The 17,494-nt window shown below is 35.0% G+C and overlaps 1 protein-coding gene across 1 annotated transcript in view; it reads left to right on the forward strand.

Moving 5' to 3' along the window:
- Positions 1–17,494, forward strand: part of CYB5R4 (cytochrome b5 reductase 4) — a 68,736-nt gene that overhangs the window by 41,487 nt on the left and 9,755 nt on the right. The window contains exons 9-13 of the mRNA XM_074333947.1: positions 1,191–1,223; positions 3,143–3,265; positions 11,341–11,493; positions 14,252–14,402; positions 14,701–14,787. Coding sequence (XP_074190048.1) covers positions 1,191–1,223; positions 3,143–3,265; positions 11,341–11,493; positions 14,252–14,402; positions 14,701–14,787 — 547 coding nt within the window. The remainder of the gene's footprint in view (positions 1–1,190; positions 1,224–3,142; positions 3,266–11,340; positions 11,494–14,251; positions 14,403–14,700; positions 14,788–17,494) is intronic.

Here is a 17,494-nt window from a genome sequence, read left to right on the forward strand (position 1 = left end):
ACTAAAATCTGGAATCAAAGACACCAGATTCAAAATCCATTTCTCACCCATAATGACCTTGACTCTAGGATTTCACCCTTTTCTCCTTTTATGATGGTGATGTTCTAGTTAGAAGGCAGAAATGAAAAAACAAAAATAACAGGAATAAGAAAATCTTCGTAACTGTGTTTTAAGGATGCATTCTTATGTAATGCGTTTAATTTACTTTTGCAAAACACAATCTAAAAGAGATCTCTGGATCTCAGCTGGCTCAGGATTCTGCTCTCCGCTTTGCTACATTAACGAAGTACCTGTACTTCTGAATTTGTGGGAGTTGATAAATGTCTTTTTCTTGCTTATTCCCCACCCTCTATAAGATTAATCAACCTCAAATCTTAAACCTTTCCCCTAGAAATATATTCTATCCTGCTTTTTGTTAGCACAAAATCTAACTTATATTGCCTCTTGTGGGAGAGTTTTAACCAAACACTCAGATATCTAGGAAAGTATACATTATTCATTAGCACTGTCGTAATTTCTCTTTAAGTGAAACCTCTGTGGCAGCATCTGTTATTGTTTCAAATACTTTATGGTTAATTTTGTTTGCACTGTAGCTAACTATATCTAGCACACATATAAAAAAACAAAATTCCACATTCAAAAATATGAAACTCTTGGTTGCTAATAATGGATCAGAAGGACTAAAATAATGAAACATTGTAAGTTTCACATAACCATATTAAAACAGTGAAATTTGGAGCAGACGTTTGTAAAAATGTTTCTTGCATCTCCTCCTTCTGGAATGTAAGTTCCGTAAGGGCAGGGATTTTTCTGTTTAACTAACTGCTGTACCTGCAACACCTGGACAGTGCATGGCACACATAGATGCTCAGTCTTTTCTTTTTTCAATAACTGAATGAACATTCCACTTTAGAAAATAATAAGAAAGGAAAAACTGAGCTAGACCCAGCTGGGTTTGGCCTGCGTCCCCTGTGCACGTGCACACACCAGGCTTGTGTGTGCTTCTGGCGCTGCCCCTCCCTGCCCTGCCCTAGCCTTGGTGTATAGGATTGTCACGCTCAATATGTCTTACTTATTTTGAGAGATTTGAAATAGTGCATAAAATAACCATTTAAATGATATTATATGATGTTCATAAACTGTGCAAATTGAAGTTGGATTTTAACTAAATATATATTTTTCTTTCCCAGAGCTGCTCTGTGAGATTCAAGAAGATTTTTCTGGTAAGCTACCGAAAAGTAATTATGTGTATACACACACATATACACACACAACACACACACACAATGTATGTCTTCATGTTGCAAAACAAAGACGTGGTGTTTTCTAGATAAACAAATACATTAATTTTTAAATATACTCTTCTCCCTCTGATTTCAGGTTTTCTCCCCCATTTTTCTTTCCCCTTGTTCTTTCCGTCTCTCTACGCTTTCCTTTTCTTCTCCTTAGAAAAAAATTTCTGTCTCCATTTTATTCTTCCTTCCTCATCTCTGCCCTATTCCTGATATTCAGCTTGTAGAAATATACTAAATCAGACTTTTTCTTAGGTGTATATATTTGAATGCTTAATGTTGACAGAGTATATTAAATTATGAATATTGCTGCACATAAATACACAATGTGGATTTTACACAGCAGTTTAACAATAGAAGACTGATTATAGTAATGGTGATTTCTTTTGTGTATTTTTTGCCTTTTTGAGGTATAATTAACAAATAAAAGTCATATTTAATGTGTACAACATGACGATTTAATACAGGATTCCCACAATTGTGTTAACACATCTATCATCTTACATATTTATCTTTTTTTTCCTTTTTGGTGAGAATGTTTAAGTTCTACTCTTTGCCAATTTCAATTATACAGCACACTATTATCAACTATAATTACCAAGCTATACTTTAGATTCTCAGACCTTATTCATCTTATAATGGAAAACTTGTATTCTTTTCTAATCCTTTCCTGATTTCTCCCACCCCCCAGCCCATGGCAACCACTATTCCACTCTCTATGTCTATGAGTTCACCCTTTTTTTCATTTGTTTGTTTGTTTGGTTTTTAAGATTCCACATTTAAGAGATACCATGTAATATATGTCTTCTCTGTCTGGCTTATTTCACTTAACATCCTCCAGGTTCATCCGTGTTGTTGCATGTCAGGATTTCATTCTTTTTTTAAAGCTGATAAGCTGCTTAAAATATATATATATATATATATATATTTTTATTTTTTTTTTAATTTTTTTTTTTCCTTGTTTAAAAGTACTGGTAGAATACCTTACAATGATTCTATCTCGCCTTTTCTGTGTACCGTAGTAAGCTTTATAAATTGTATAAATTAAGCTCTTTAACGTCAAGGACCATGTTTTCATATTTGAAACCTTCAAGTGCTCATTGAGTTGAATTGATTTAACCAGTCTATCTTCAGAAGTTGTTAAATTGCTGTGGAATTTTGTGTTTACAGTAAGGAAGAACAGATTGTTTCTAAAGACAAAATGAAATACACTTGAGATCTTTAAACACACACTCAATTCATAAAATTTAACCAATGTATAGAAGTCTCTGATTTTTATTAATTTATCCATATATTCTAAACTATTTTAATCATTCAAAAATAAAGATAATGTAAAAGGTTTTTAATTATCAATGATTCACAAGCACTTTATAGGGAGTCATTCTCCTAAGGATGGTTCTGTGTTTATTAGGCTCAGGATTGGCTCACTGAATTCATTCAGAAGAACTCCTCAGAGCTCAGCTAAGCAATGTTAAAAGGGTGTAAATTAAATTTTTTTAAATGGGTCCATTCAATGATTAATATGTATATGTCAGCTCCCTCCCCACCGTTTTTTTTAGTAGCTATGTGTTAATTAGTTGCCATGGCTATATTTGAACTTGTATGAAAACTAGAAATTGGTCCTTGATAAATTAGTGTGAAAGAACTTCATCTGAATCTAAAATAAATTGAGCTGGATTTAACATCATAAACAATTTTGATGAATATGTGCACAAAATATTACTTATTTTACTAATGATCAGTATCATATCAGGTTAGGATGTTTGGATTGTTTGAGAAAAACTGGTTTTTTAGTAAAATCTTATACATTTAGTATCAATGAACACAAATGGAATTGATCTTCTTTTCAGTGCGGGTTGTGGCGAATGTGGGAAAAATAGAGATTGTCCTAAAGAAAAAGGAGCATACTTCTTGGAAATGTCTTGGTCGTGCCCTGGAGAATCATAATTCATTTACTCCAAGGAAAGACACAGGTACGCTTGTCTGTTATTTTGGGTCCTGTGTTTATGATGTTGTTGTGTTGGTGTTGTTCCAGAGTGTGGAAGGCCACTTTGGGATGAGCAAAGGGTCCTTTCTCCTGATAAGAAGTTAAAAATGGGACATCGTGTCTCTTGTTATCCTACTTTCTTTTTTTTTTTTTTAAACAGAGGTTAAATTTCAGATTTTACTATCTTAATGTTTAGGCATAAGAAAGTTAGTAGATAATGATACCTGAATGGAGAAGCCCACTTGTGCTTAGACTGTTGTCTAATCATTCACTCCTTCAGGTTTCTTTTTACAGAAGGTGCAAACACAAGTTTAAGTTTATGCTGTGTATACACATCTAATTTTTTTTCTACTAAAAAAGACATGTTTATTGTTTTTCTGCTTACCTAAATCAGTTTTTCAGTTTACTACTAAAGGATATAATTCATTTCTTCATTTCGTTCTTTCATTCATTTCCTTTCTTCCTTTAGTTTTAAGCATTTTTATCTAAGTATAACATATTTATAGAAAAGGGTGCATATTATAAATATTCTACTTGATGAATTTTCAGAGTTGAACACTCTATATTTTGGAAATTGGTAGGATTTGCTCCTTATTCCAAGTGTTTTAAAGTTTCTCAATTTTATATGCTTTAATGTGGGTCTGTTTTCTTCCTTCGTGCTGAGTATTCATCCTTCATGCTAATCTTTTCATTAAGGAAATTTATGACCGTCAGTTCTGGGAAATACTGACCTTTCTTTCCTTGATGGTCTGTGTTTGCTTTCTAGAAGTAGTCTTATTTTAAACTTTCTTAACCAGTCCTCTGATTATCTTTTCTCTTATTTTCAGTGTTGTCCTTTTGTTCTACTTTTTGGGAGATTTCTTCAGCTGTGTCTTCCAGCTCTTCTATTGAGTTACTAATTCTACTTTCATATTTTTAACTTCTAAGACCTCTTGATTTCTGTCTGTTTTAGCATCCTATTCTTATTAGCTTTCCTTATCTCTTTAAGAATTACCAACAGTGTTTAGAGTTTTCTTCTCCCTGTGTAACCTTCCTGTGTCCCCATTGTTTGTTTTCGTCTGTCTTTCATATTAGATTCTTTATTTGAATGTCTGGTGATCTTTGACTATCTGCTCATATTTCAGGGTCTAACCCTGAAAGCTGATTGGAAACTGCATGTGGGTGTAGCTTGTCAGAGTCTCTAGAGTGAACATTCTCCTACCTTGAACCCAGCATTTCAGAAGTCGTGTGGGGAAAAAGGCTACCGTGCCTGTTAACTTAATTTCCTTATTGTGTGTGTGTGTGTGTGTGTGTGTGGTCTCTAAATACAGTCACATTCTGAGGTACTGGGGGTTATGACTTTTTTAACATATGGAAATTGAGTAGGACACAGTTTGGCCTATAACATATACCCAATCCAGAGATCCTATGTTTTATTGTCTCTAGAGAACAAAACTGGAATATTTTGCCAGAATAGGGTAGGGTCAGTCATGTGGCTATGCTAAATAGGGGAGGACTTCAGGAAAGTTGGCACTGGGAGTGGGTGTTGGGGTGGGGGTTGGGGTGGGGACTGGGTCTTGGCTTCTTAGATGAACTTTGCATTCAGAGAGTGGTTTTAGCTCTGTCTTCACTCTGATTCCTGAGGTGTTTGGTCCTGCCAATTTCTGAGCCTTAAAGGAATCTTGTATTATAAATGGATTGATTCTTGGCTTTTTATACTTCTAGCTTAGGATACAGCTTTATTGAGTCTGCTGAGTCAGTTATCAGCCATCTCTTTGCTTTGTCAGCTCCCAAAGTTTTGTTGCTTTTTAAAATTTCCGTTCTTTCTGTCCTTGTAGGCTTATGCCTTAAGAAACAACCAAACACATGCAAAAACCATCTTTGCTTTTATTTGGGCTATGTGGGGTGTTAGAAGGAACTAACTGTATGTATTCAGTTTACCATCTTTAAATATTTAACAGTATAAAAATATGTTTGTCGGTGATATTTTAATTTGAAGAAAAGTATCAGGTAGCCTTGTTTTGAGGATGTATTATGTGTGGAAGGCTGTTTTAGGCACTGTGGTATGAAACAAATAAAACGCATCAGAGATTGTTTTCCCAGATTGAAGAAAGAACATTCACAAATATAAGATTGAAGGACACTTTTATAAAGAAACAGGTTAACAAGGGCAAAATATATAGTAAAACTGAACATATTTTGAGGTAACCCCAAGTGAACAGATGCAGATGAATTTGACCTTGAATGACTCTGTATAGGAGGTGGATTTCAAGCAATGTTTTGAAAGTTTAAAAAAAAAACACAAAAAATTACGAAAAACTCTGAAGGGCTTTCCAGGTAGAGCTCAAATTGTTATTGGTGCTTATTGTGCCAGGTATTTTGCAGGTTGTAAAGAAAAAAAAAAGTAAACCATGTATGGTAAAGTTCAAATAGATTAATTTTACCAGAGCAGGAGGTCTGAATTTTGTGGTATTTACTAGGGAGAGGGCACATACATGAATAGATCTAACAAATCAGAAGAGAATAGGTAAAAGATGATAAAAGTGGAAAAAGATATTATTAAAGTGAAATATCTTGCTCTAAAATTATCTGACTAAGTAGTGATCAAAAAATCCTAGCAAACCAGATAAAAGCCAAGTCCAAGAAATAAATGATATTGCGAACCAAGGCTGGCTTCCATTTGGAAATAATTAAAGTGAACATTGCTCAATTATTCTTCTCTGTAATTTCCTGAGGCTTTCCATGAACTCTTTATCCCAGCCATAAATTTCTCCTTGAGTCATGAATCACCATAGTTAACTTCAGCTTTGTTGTCTGAAATTGGAGCCATGCATGTATTTTTCAGTGAATTATATTTTCTACTTTAGAAAATGACTCAGAGTTTAAGGGATATTTTCATTTATTTGACTGAATTAGCAAAGATAATTTCTCCTTTGTCCTTTTCCCTCCCTAAATCAAGACAAAAGCTACAGATTACTTTATTCACTTTATATCATCAAAGAATTATGATTAACTTGCTGTCAGTAACTTTAAATGTTTACAGTCCATCACATGGTTCTTAGGTTTTCAGTACGGATTACTAAAATTGATTAGCATACCTGCTTCCTCGTATTGAAATTTCTTAGCTAAAGGAATTTTGGTTTGAAAATAAACATATAAGTTGAAGACTTTTAATGCTTACTGTCTCATGTCAAATCTAGAATTTACTTACACAAAAGATTCAAGTATAGCAAAGAATATAATCAGAGAAGAGAATCTACTTCATTTTTACCTTTATCCAAATGTAATATTTTAAATTCTATTAATAGAATCTGACTATTATTTATAAGTTAGATGCTTCAAATTATTTTTTTTCTCCCCAAGGATGAAGATTATGAGTGAGGGTTGTGTGTGTGTGTGTGTGTGTGTGTGTGTTGTCTGAGGAAATTGTTTGTCTCTTAAGAGTCAGAATCTAATAGATAACTGGGTTGCTCTTTCTGTACCCAACCTAAAATTTTATTTTAACTGTGATTGCCTTTAATATGGGGACTCTGATCACCAAAGGTAGTTTTTTTTTTGTTTGTTTTTTAAAGTTTATTGGGGTGACAATTGTTAGTAAAGTTACATAGATTTCAAGCAAAGATAGTTTTAAAGATTTACCAACAAACAACTCAGTAAATGACTCTTGAGATAAAGGAATATAAACGAGATTTTAAAAAATCGTGTCATAATTTTGACATGTCAGCAGCCATTTATAAACATTTAGGTTAAATATATGATATTGAATCTTTTTAATTCAAGTTGAACTATATGAAATTGCTGATATTTAAATATTTTTTAACCTAGAAAAATGACAGCTTTACATGGTTTGACCTATACTTTCGTTGGCGCTTCTTAACTGCTGACACTGTACACACACACACACACACACACACACACACACCGAGCACGCGCAGTGAAGTACTGTCTGAACTTGTAAATGTGCTTGTCAGCACACTGTAAGCAGTCATTTAATTGAGACTTTTTGTAAGGCCCATGATTCTGCAAGCAAGCTGCTTGCTGTCACAATGAAACAGCTCTTACAAATTTAGAAAGAACCACACTCATCTCTCCCCAACCCTTTCCTGTGCAGTCATGCTTTTTTGCTGCCTAAAATAAACATTTAGAATTACTAGAAATGAATAAATATCATGGATAGCAAATAAAAACTTCACTGTGGTTTTTTTCTCTTAAATTGTCTCTGCCCAGCGAGTGTAAAGGTGTTGCTTGTACAGTAACTATAGATGCTTTGATATCTTGTCTTATTTTCATTTCTATCAGAAGGGCCTGAATATGAAATCTGAAGAAACACAGAATAAATAGGCAGACTGTAATTGAGTAAGAAATTGTTTACTATATTAAAAGATAAAATAGAAGTTTAAAAACTTAAAATCCAGGTGATTCAGGTACTTCAGTATATAACGTTGGCTGAATTACTAGTTATGGAGCATGAGAGGAAAGGGGATAGGCATAGAAATGTTCAAATTTAGTTACTGTCTTGCTAAATGGTATGTTGCCTAAGTCCCCATTGAATCTAGTCTTGGAGAAAGAGCTTTCTCCTAGTTTAATGCTAATGTTTAACTACAAAATCCTCACTTTGAAAGAAAGATTCAGTTTACATGAGTCTAGTTGAGATAGTAAAACATCTTAATACACTTTAGGTATATTTTTAAACAATAATAGTTAAAACAAAAAGAAATCTATACTTTACTGTCAATTTCATAATACTAATTTTAAAAATCACATGGAAATTCTCAGTCTTTGAGTATTCTACTTCATTATGTTTTATCCCACCCAATATATGACTAAACATGGGTGCCTATAGATATTTATCATCCCTAGTGTTTGAAGATATGTTGTGAATGTTTTCTTATTCATATATTCAAGAGTGGTTTGGATGATGATAATAAAACTATACTACTAGAAATTAAGTGGAAGCCTTATCAAAATTAGTGAAAAGGCTGAATCAATTTTTTTTAAAAATGCAATTAATTAATACTTTAAGAAGCATGTAATAACTCAAACTTTGTATTTTCGTATAGGAAGGTATTCTCATACTTCATGAGTCTGAGTTATTTTACCAGCAGTCAAAATGTTAAACATTTGTACAGTGCTTGAAAATAGTTTAGTCTCAAGTGTTCTGAACACCCTCCCATTGCTTATTAAGGCCCCAGTCGTGGCAGAAGCAGATAGCTAGCAAGGCTGCCTCAGCTCGCCCATGCTTTATGAGCTGTGACAGAGTCTGTAAAGGAAAAAAACCTAGATTTTTCCTTCCAATGTTGGGAAAAATCTAGTTCTTCTCTACTCCTTTTCTCTTGTGTGTCTCATTTACTATTCACACAGAACATTTCACTTCTGACACTTCTGGTCACCAAATGTGTCGAATTTTTTCTTCATAACAAGCAATTCTGTGCAATACTATCTGGGTGTCTTACATTTTAACTCAATTCTGACATTATCTACCTGGAGATAGCATCAGATCTCATAGGTTAAGGGCTCAGTCCCCCAAGATATCCTTCCCTGCCGTCACCCCCCACCCCCCTCCACACACACACACTTCAAATGCCAGTCACAAAACTCAGGTATCACCTGTGCTTCTGACTGACTGGCTGTAGATTGGATATTTCAAAGACCCCCTTCTAGGCTTCGGTTTATTTGCTAGAGCAGCTCATAGAACTCAGGGAAACACTTACTTACATTTACCAGTTTATTAAAGGATATGATAAAGACTATAGATGAACAGCCAGATGAAGATACATATCTGGCAAGGTCTAGAAGGGTCCCGAGTAGTTTGGGGGCATCACCCTCTTGGTGTGGATGTGTTCACCCATCTGGACGCTCTGCGAACCCCACACTACTGGGATTTTATGGAGGCTTTGTTTCACCATCTTATGTTTATTTCAGTTTCTCATCATTTTCTTGTAGAATTATCTGTGCTTATAAAGCCAAAAACTGAACACCTAAACTTACCTAATGGCACTGTCTAGGCTGAAATAGCCAGCACATCTGTTTTATTTATACTCCTTTTTTCCTCGTGTGCTCAGTCATCCAGTTTATAACTTAAATGTTTAGAGATGTAGTATGTGGGTCTCTGATGGTATTCTGTGCTGTCTCTCTCCTCAGTCCAATTGAAAATGAAAACTTCCTTAAATTTTTCTTCAAACTTTTAGAACCTATTGTTAGGATGTTCTTCTGAAATTGTGGCAGCCTTTTATAGGAAAGATGTTGAAGTTATCTTAGTGGTGTTACATAGCAAGCACACTGTGTAAACTGTCTAACAAGGAAAGTCAGTAAATCACTGTGACACCGAGAGTGTCCTTGTATCCCAAGTATAGTTGAAGAGATGCGTATTTACTGTAGCAAATCCTCTCCTGCAAACTCTGGTGTTGACAAGAAGTTGTCAAGTCAGAAGGTGAACCTTTACATCCAGCAGTAAAGTTATCAGAAGGGCATTCAGTAGACTTGATTAGAGGAAAGCACTAGAGCCCTTAGACCTGGGCAAGAGGGGCCCCAGACTCCACATGTGGAAAACTCCACAGTGGCTCTCCTGCAGCCATACCCCTCCCACAGGATGAGTGTGCACCAAGAGTTCACACTCTAATGTCGCATGCCAGGTATCGGAACCCCAGAATTCCCTGCCCAAATGGCCCCAGATCCACTTCTATCCAAGGAGTGGCCAAGGCTGTTTATGGGGAGAGCTAATGGATGAGCATGAACATACGGGCTGGTGTGTCCACACCGCATAAGGCCTCACTCAGTATTAGAGAGAGCTGGGGGTGAGAAGAGAAGAGGGGAAGGCCATACACAGTCGGGGGGCGTGTAGCTCTCATCCCTCTGCCATTTTCCTACATGGAACTCTGAGGAGCTCAAGAATCTAGAATTTGAACCTAGCCTTCCAGGACATGTATGAAGGTGTATTCTGTGATACAGCATAGGGCATATTTAATTTAACAGTTATTCATCCAGTTTATAACTTAAATGTTTAGACATGTAGTATATGTGTCTCTGATTGTATTCTTAATCTGGATCGCAGAAGGGTCTGGAAGGGATAAGGAGATCAGATTCCTTACTGTGTGAATTATATTTTCCTCCATTTCATCCTAAAGTTATCTTATTGTTTTAGATACCCATCTTACTGGTGTCTAACATTTTCTTGGCCTTTTGAAGCTACAAAAGGTAACATTCCCATGTCAGTCATAGTGTTTCCAGCAATCAGTCTAATAGACTCCCAGGCAGGATCTGGTAGATATGGTGGTGTATGATGGCCCTGTGAAGTTTTTCTCTTCATTACCACTAATGGCTATCATTCAATAGCTGGTATCTTCCCCAGTGCAGTTACTATCAATGTATTATAATAGATTAATTTTGTACATGTCAGGAAGCCATGTATAAAATTGTGGTCTTTCATAGGTGTGATGAATTCTCTCTTTTTGGAATTTGGCTAGCTAAAGTATAACATGAATTCTTATTAATTTTGCCCTGTTTTTTAATAGTATATTTTAAGAAGTAGTTGGATTAATACTCTTTTCATTCAGTTACCAAAGTAATATATAGTATATTAAAATGTTAAAACAATTTAAAATATATAAAGTAAAATGTGAAATTCTTCCCTTTCTCACACCCAAATAAATGATCGATAATCATTGTTAAAAATTTGGTGTATGATTAAAATTATTATGTAAAGTATCTTCTTACATCTTTGTGGAAACTTTTGATGCCATTTTTGTTGTAACCCGTTACAAAGTTTATATGCTGGTGGACTAGATGGTGATCTGAATTTTTTAACATAGATCCCTATCTAATGCCACACTTAATAAAAACAGATTGTTTATATTATAAATAAAGTATTGATTTGTTAACATTATTTCAACACATACAGGTTTGGGATGTATATGTATACATACATATATAATATACATGTAGAATATATAGTTAGAATTATATAAACATTAGATGTACAATTTTAAATATATACTGACAGCATCATAGAATTTGTATGTTTCATCTTCATTCAGAGCTTTTTAGATTTTTAGAATTGAATTTCTTTGTCATGACTCTTTCTAGGTACAGAAATAGTGAAGCCATACACACCTGTATCTCCTTCCTTACTCTCCAAGTTAATGGAACCAGTTCTTCCTAATGATAAGTACATCTACTTTCTCATCAAAATCTATCCTGCTGGACTCTTCACACCAGAGCTTGATCATCTTCAGATTGGTTAGTATTTTGGGGTTTTTTGTTCATTTGTTTTGTTTTTTTTTTTAAACTCATTTGTGTTCTAGATTGGATCACATGTTATACTGCCCTCTAGTTATCTCCATCTGGGAATCTATCCAATATCTTAAACTCAAAGTCATGTTCTCTTTGTCCCACCCCACCTGTCATTACTCCCATACTTATCTCTGATATGCAGCATCACTGTTCGTCTTTAACCCAGTCTCGAAACTGGAGTCATCCTTGAGTCTTCTCGTTTTCGCCTTCTCAGTCCAGCCAGCCACTGCGTTTTATTGAGTCTGCCTTTCAGCGACTTTCTAATCTTTCTTCTCTATCCCTTCTTAGGGCAAGCCGTCATCATTTCTCTCTTAGCCTCTAAGTGATCTCTCCCAGTTGCCTTAAACTGGGGTCCTTCTATTTATCTGCATTTTCCAGTTCTTTTTCCAAACTGCCCTGAGGATAGATTTAATCATGTTGCTCTGCAGCGCTGACCTCTGATGGTCTCCGTTGCCTAACTGACGAGGCCCTCTGCCTGGCCTGCACAGACTCCACGAGCTCTCCAGCTTCATCTGTCGTTTTACAAAATCCTGGTGCTTCTCGGACTTCCACAAGCCTATCATCCTCATTCATAGATACATGCAGTTGCCTCACCTAGGATGCCCATCAACCCTTTCTCTCAAGTGCCTTTTTTTTAAAGAACCAAACAAAATATTAATTCTTTTATGAATCTTCCCTCCTCCTCTGAACCCCCACCCCCCATAACTAACACTTTGTTAAGTGTTAGGATAAGAACAAATAATATTCTTCTATATAAGACTTAGAGTTTAAAGATAAGAGTGTCTTACATATCTTTATATTTCCCGCACCTAGCATAGCACTTGGCACATAATAGGCTCTCAATAAATGTGCTCTGAATGAAGGACTGAAAGGACTACAGTGAAATCTATTAAGGTTTAGAGGGTCTTCTTTCTGCTTCTACTCTTTTCTTCTATGTCTTCAACTTCTCACTGTTTTTGTCTAACAGTAAAAGTGTTCTTCCCCTTTCTAAGGTGGTATTAGCAGTGCACTGGAGTAAGAGTGAACTAAGTCACTAAAATTTAGAAATAAAGAAAACTGATGCTTTCTGGAAGTTAAGCTTAGAAATCTATATGTAATGATGTGATTAGTTGTCTTGGTTACATAAACCAAAATGTTGAATACAAATGTGAACCTAATGAATTTTGGAATACTCACAAACCTAGTGAAGGTGACTCATCTTGTGAATGACTGAAACATGTTTGTAAGATAGCAAGTGGAAACTTAACCAATGGTATTACAGCCTGTTTATAGAGATTGCATGAACAAAGCAACGTGGAAAGGTAGCCTAGAACATGGAAAAGGAAAGCCTAAAGAATGAGATCAGCGTTTCTTCAGCTTCATCCAGGGGAGCTAGACATGCCACAGATACTTATTTCACTTAAGGAGATGTACACTGGCGTGGTAATGGTAACTCATGCAGCCTCATCATGCCCTAAATGGACTACCCTCTAAAATTACTGACTTTTTTGTTTCAATCCCATGTTCACCAAGCAATTTTTATATGATTACTTTGGTGTTATAGATGTCAAATGAGTAAGATGCCTTAGAAGGGTTGTGTAAAGTCAGGTGACTAGATGGCTATAAATCAGTGACCATTCTGGCATGTATATTTTAATCTCTTGAGAATTTGATTAGCATCAAGCACCTTGTCTGAGTCTTATCAATTTTATGACATTGGAAGAGCTACACTGTGAACAAAAGTTAGCACAGTAACATCATTCTGTGATGCTTCTTTAGTAAACAGTCATCTGACTTTTTCCTGAGGGTAGTCTTATTTTATGGTCCTGTTCAAACTATCACAAGGGGGCTTCTGTTCCTGTCTAACAATTCATCACTTACTACAAGATTCTTACTATCCTTTTATGGACAAGAAAGGAAAAATTATGAACATCCAAGCATTTAAAAATGAACCAGAGTACTTAAAATTGTTTTTAAAATATAAACAGCTTTATTTTTTTAATATTGGAAATTTCTGAAATGCCCTAAAGGTAAATTCTCGTATATGCGTGGTACTTTGGGGTTATATCAACTTCACAGCAGATAACGTTTTTCTCAACTGTTTTGATTTTATATTGGGAAGTAGCATGCTCCAAGTACAGTTTCTGATCTTGCTTTGTTTTTATAGGAATTGAATTCAGAACAGCTTTTGTTTTAATCTACAAGTCTTTTCACAGATCTGATGGAGGGGAAGTTAGCCCATTTACTAACAAGATTTTAGAATACATTTCCATTTCAGTTTTTTCTCTTACTAGTCTCATTACTGTGGTTAAGAATCAATTTGTAAGTAGTGAATGTCTGTTCTCTACCGTGTATTGTGCAAGACAGGTAGACATGGACTCTGCTTTTGAGGTGCTTGTAATTTAATTTAGCAATCAATCCTTTACCGGTAATTTAAACTTAAATACTTGGCAGTACTTGGTAAATTAGAGACTCAAGATGGTTTGGGAAAATAATGTTGGGAAATGAGTGTAATAGAAACCTCATTATTAATTGGATAATAGTGATATAATCCAGACATAGTTGGGGGCCTAAAACTCCTTCCATACCTTAAAGACTAAGATGTACTCTAAAAGTTAAGCATTCGTTCTGTTACTCATCAGTGTTCTAAATTTAGCTAGGTTTAGCCTTCTTAGTTCCCCTGATTTTTTTTTTTTTCTGATTTAGTTTATATTTCATTGTTTAGGAGATTTTGTTTCCGTAAGCAGTCCTGAGGGCAATTTTAAAATATCCCAGTTCCAAGAATTAGAAGATCTCTTTTTATTGGCAGCGGGAACAGGCTTCACACCAATGGTTAAAATACTGAATTATGCTTTGACTAATATACCCAGTCTCAGGTATGTAATTTTATCTTAATTACTATCCTTTGTGAGGCAGATTAGTATAAGGTATTCTAAATTTAATTACTCAGTGGACCTTAATAAACATGTTCTCATTCCCTCAATCATTTCTTACTCTGCTTCCTCAAGTCCTAGCTGTTTTTAATATTAACTTGATTCTTTTTGCTTTGATACTTTGGTTACCTAATTGGCACTAAAAAACATTCATGCTAGTTTACTTTTAGACTTTCCATTCATGCATATTTTAAATGTAATCGAAATAGTTATTTTTGAGTTGTTGTTTTTTTCTTTTAAGGAAAGTGAAGCTGATGTTCTTCAATAAAACAGAGGATGATATAATTTGGAGAAGCCAATTGGAGAACTTAGCATTTAAAGATAAAAGGTATTAAACTGGTGTTAGCTCTGTGTTTAAATATTCATACATGTGTAGTCATTCTTGGCTTTATCTCCTTTGGTTGGAGTTTTTAATTGACTAGGAAGCTTCTTCAAAGAAAAAATAAACTTATAAATCATTATGCAAATGTAAATAATGTCAGTACCCCTTCCCTAAAGAAATACTGTTTGATAATATCCATGTGACATCATATATGTATCAATATATACTGGGTTTTACATTTATGTTATTTATACTAAGTAGAGTTTCATTAAAAATGATCCAGTGTAGCCGATATGGTGATTCAGGATTTTCTTGTTATAGCGGAGACAGATCAAATAAATTTGGTAAGATGGATTAAGCAAAAATAAACATTTTTTTTTACTGCAGGATTTCTTACAGCATTTAATATGCTAATGTCCTTTGTGACTTTCCAGGAGGGGGGTTCCCATGCATTGTTTAGCAAGACTATCTTCATTTCTGTTTGTTTACATTAACACTTTGTAATAGGTATATCGCTAGTGGTCCTCAGTATACACTGGGAAATGCAGGTAGAGGCAATAGAAAAAGTTTGAATCTTTCAGACTGAACTCAGTGGTAGCATGAGGCAGCTAGGAGAGCAAAGTGAAAATTTGTTTCATTGAAAAAAAAGCCCTAGCACAGTCAATTAAAATAAGATAACTTGCATGGGTACATATGCCTCATCTCCCCTAAAGAGATTTGAAAGCAGTAGGAAATTCTAAACAAATTTTTCAGAAGAGTGAGGTGGATAAGCTGACATACATTTTGTAACCATCGAAAGCTATTTCTAAATAAATTCAGGACTCCATAAGTCACACATAGTATCTGAAGCAAATATTTATGTTGATGATAGTATGGTATAGATAGTTCTAGGCCTTCCGAAAGTTAAAGACCTCAGAAACTCAGCTATTTCTCTAGGGGCTCCAGGTTCTTCTGAATATTTTCTGAATATTCTTAACAAGGTAATTCTGTGGTATTTTCTAGTTTTTTCCTTCCTGTTGTCTCCCATCCTGTTCTTTCTTCCCTTTTAGTAAATGACTTGCACAAGTTAAGGATGGCCTGAACTTATGTATCCTTGAAGTGTTTTCCCTTCTTACATACTTAAAATACAAGCCTAAGAATATTTACCATGTTTAGACAGTTGTATGGCAACTTAGAGCATGATTTAAAGAAATGCAAATTCCTACGTTTTCAAGTGTCTTTTACACTAATTTTCAAACTGAAAAATTGGAAGTGGCACTTATTGAAAAGCCTAAAGACCTAAATTCTAGTTTTCATTCTATCCACTAGCTTGAAACTTTATCCAAAAATTATTTAACTCTGTGGGCCTGTCTCTTCATCTTCAAAATAAAACAGTGACATCTTTCCTACTTACATCATAAGGCTATTGTGAGGATTAGAGAAAATAATGTAAGTGATTTGGAAACTGAAGCCCTACCTCAAATATTTGACTTACAGTTATAGAGCACCTCTACATGCGTGTGTTTCGTATCTGTAGGTATTAACTGTTAGAGTTTCTGTTTTCCTAAACAAACATTTAAAATAATTTAAACAGACATAGGTAGGCTAATTTTTAGCTAATTTTTTTAAGTATTTCTGGAATTATTTTTTAATATTCATTAAGATAGTACCCTTATAAAAGTCCATTTACCAGTGTTTTACTGAACATTGTACTTTCAGTCTATTAATAGGAGTTAAGAAGTAATTGGTAAAAAGGAATGTGTTGACAGCCTCTGAACATAAAGTGTCTTTTAACAAAGTCCACTGTGTGTTTTGTTCTGTTCTGTTCTGGCCTACATAATTTGGGTTGGTGGAATTGCGTAGGCTGCAGTATTGAGGATGAGGAAAGGCCCCTTTTTTTCCCACTTCTGGATGACTGGCTCTAACAGCACTCACCAGGTGAGTGACACTCTCCAGCTTGCTGAGAGAAGTAATAGTGTTCCAACTTCCGGCCTGCCTTTATCCTCCTCCCCCGTCTACTCCTTCTCCTCCTCCTCTCACCTGCGTGCTCCTGTGTGCTCTCGCTGTCTCTCTACTCCCTAACCTCCTTCCTCTTTCTGGAGATACAGCTGTCCTTGCTTGAGGTACTTGCTTGAGATCTAGCACTGTATCATTTACGCTCCCTGGAGACTCGTGGTCAGGCTGTCACTGGAAAATGAAAAAGCCATGCTTGCGTAGATGGCTTTGGAACATTTATCAGGAATTCTACCATATTCTGAGGCTTTGTGCAGATAGAGGAGAAACCTTGCCTTAAAGGCTTATTGATGGGTTTTATAGTACTGTTCATTCAAAACCAGAATTGTTGAGTCCCATACGTAAAAGGAAAGTAAAAGTTCGGATTTAATATAAGGTAATTTTAATTAGTCACATCTGTATTTTAGTTAATAAAGATTTTTTATATGTATTAAATCACCCTTTCCTACATCTTGACTCTCCTATGTCATTTCTGGTTTTAGTAATAAAGTTTCTTATGACATAATATTACACCTGAACACATCTCCTTGGTTAAATTATTATTGGATTTAAATTAAAAAAATTTTTTCTTGCATTTTATAGTTAAAACAAGTGATATACTTTACTGTCTGTAGGCTTAGGTCTCAGCCTTCCGATCAATCCTTTGTGGAACAAGGAGGGAGGGATAGGAAAGATGGATAATAAGGCTGGTATGTGATGTTATATTTTCTTTTTCAGCAAG

This window comes from Rhinolophus sinicus, linkage group LG05 (genome assembly GCF_036562045.2).
Source record: "Rhinolophus sinicus isolate RSC01 linkage group LG05, ASM3656204v1, whole genome shotgun sequence".
NCBI classification, from domain to species: Eukaryota; Metazoa; Chordata; class Mammalia; order Chiroptera; family Rhinolophidae; genus Rhinolophus; species Rhinolophus sinicus.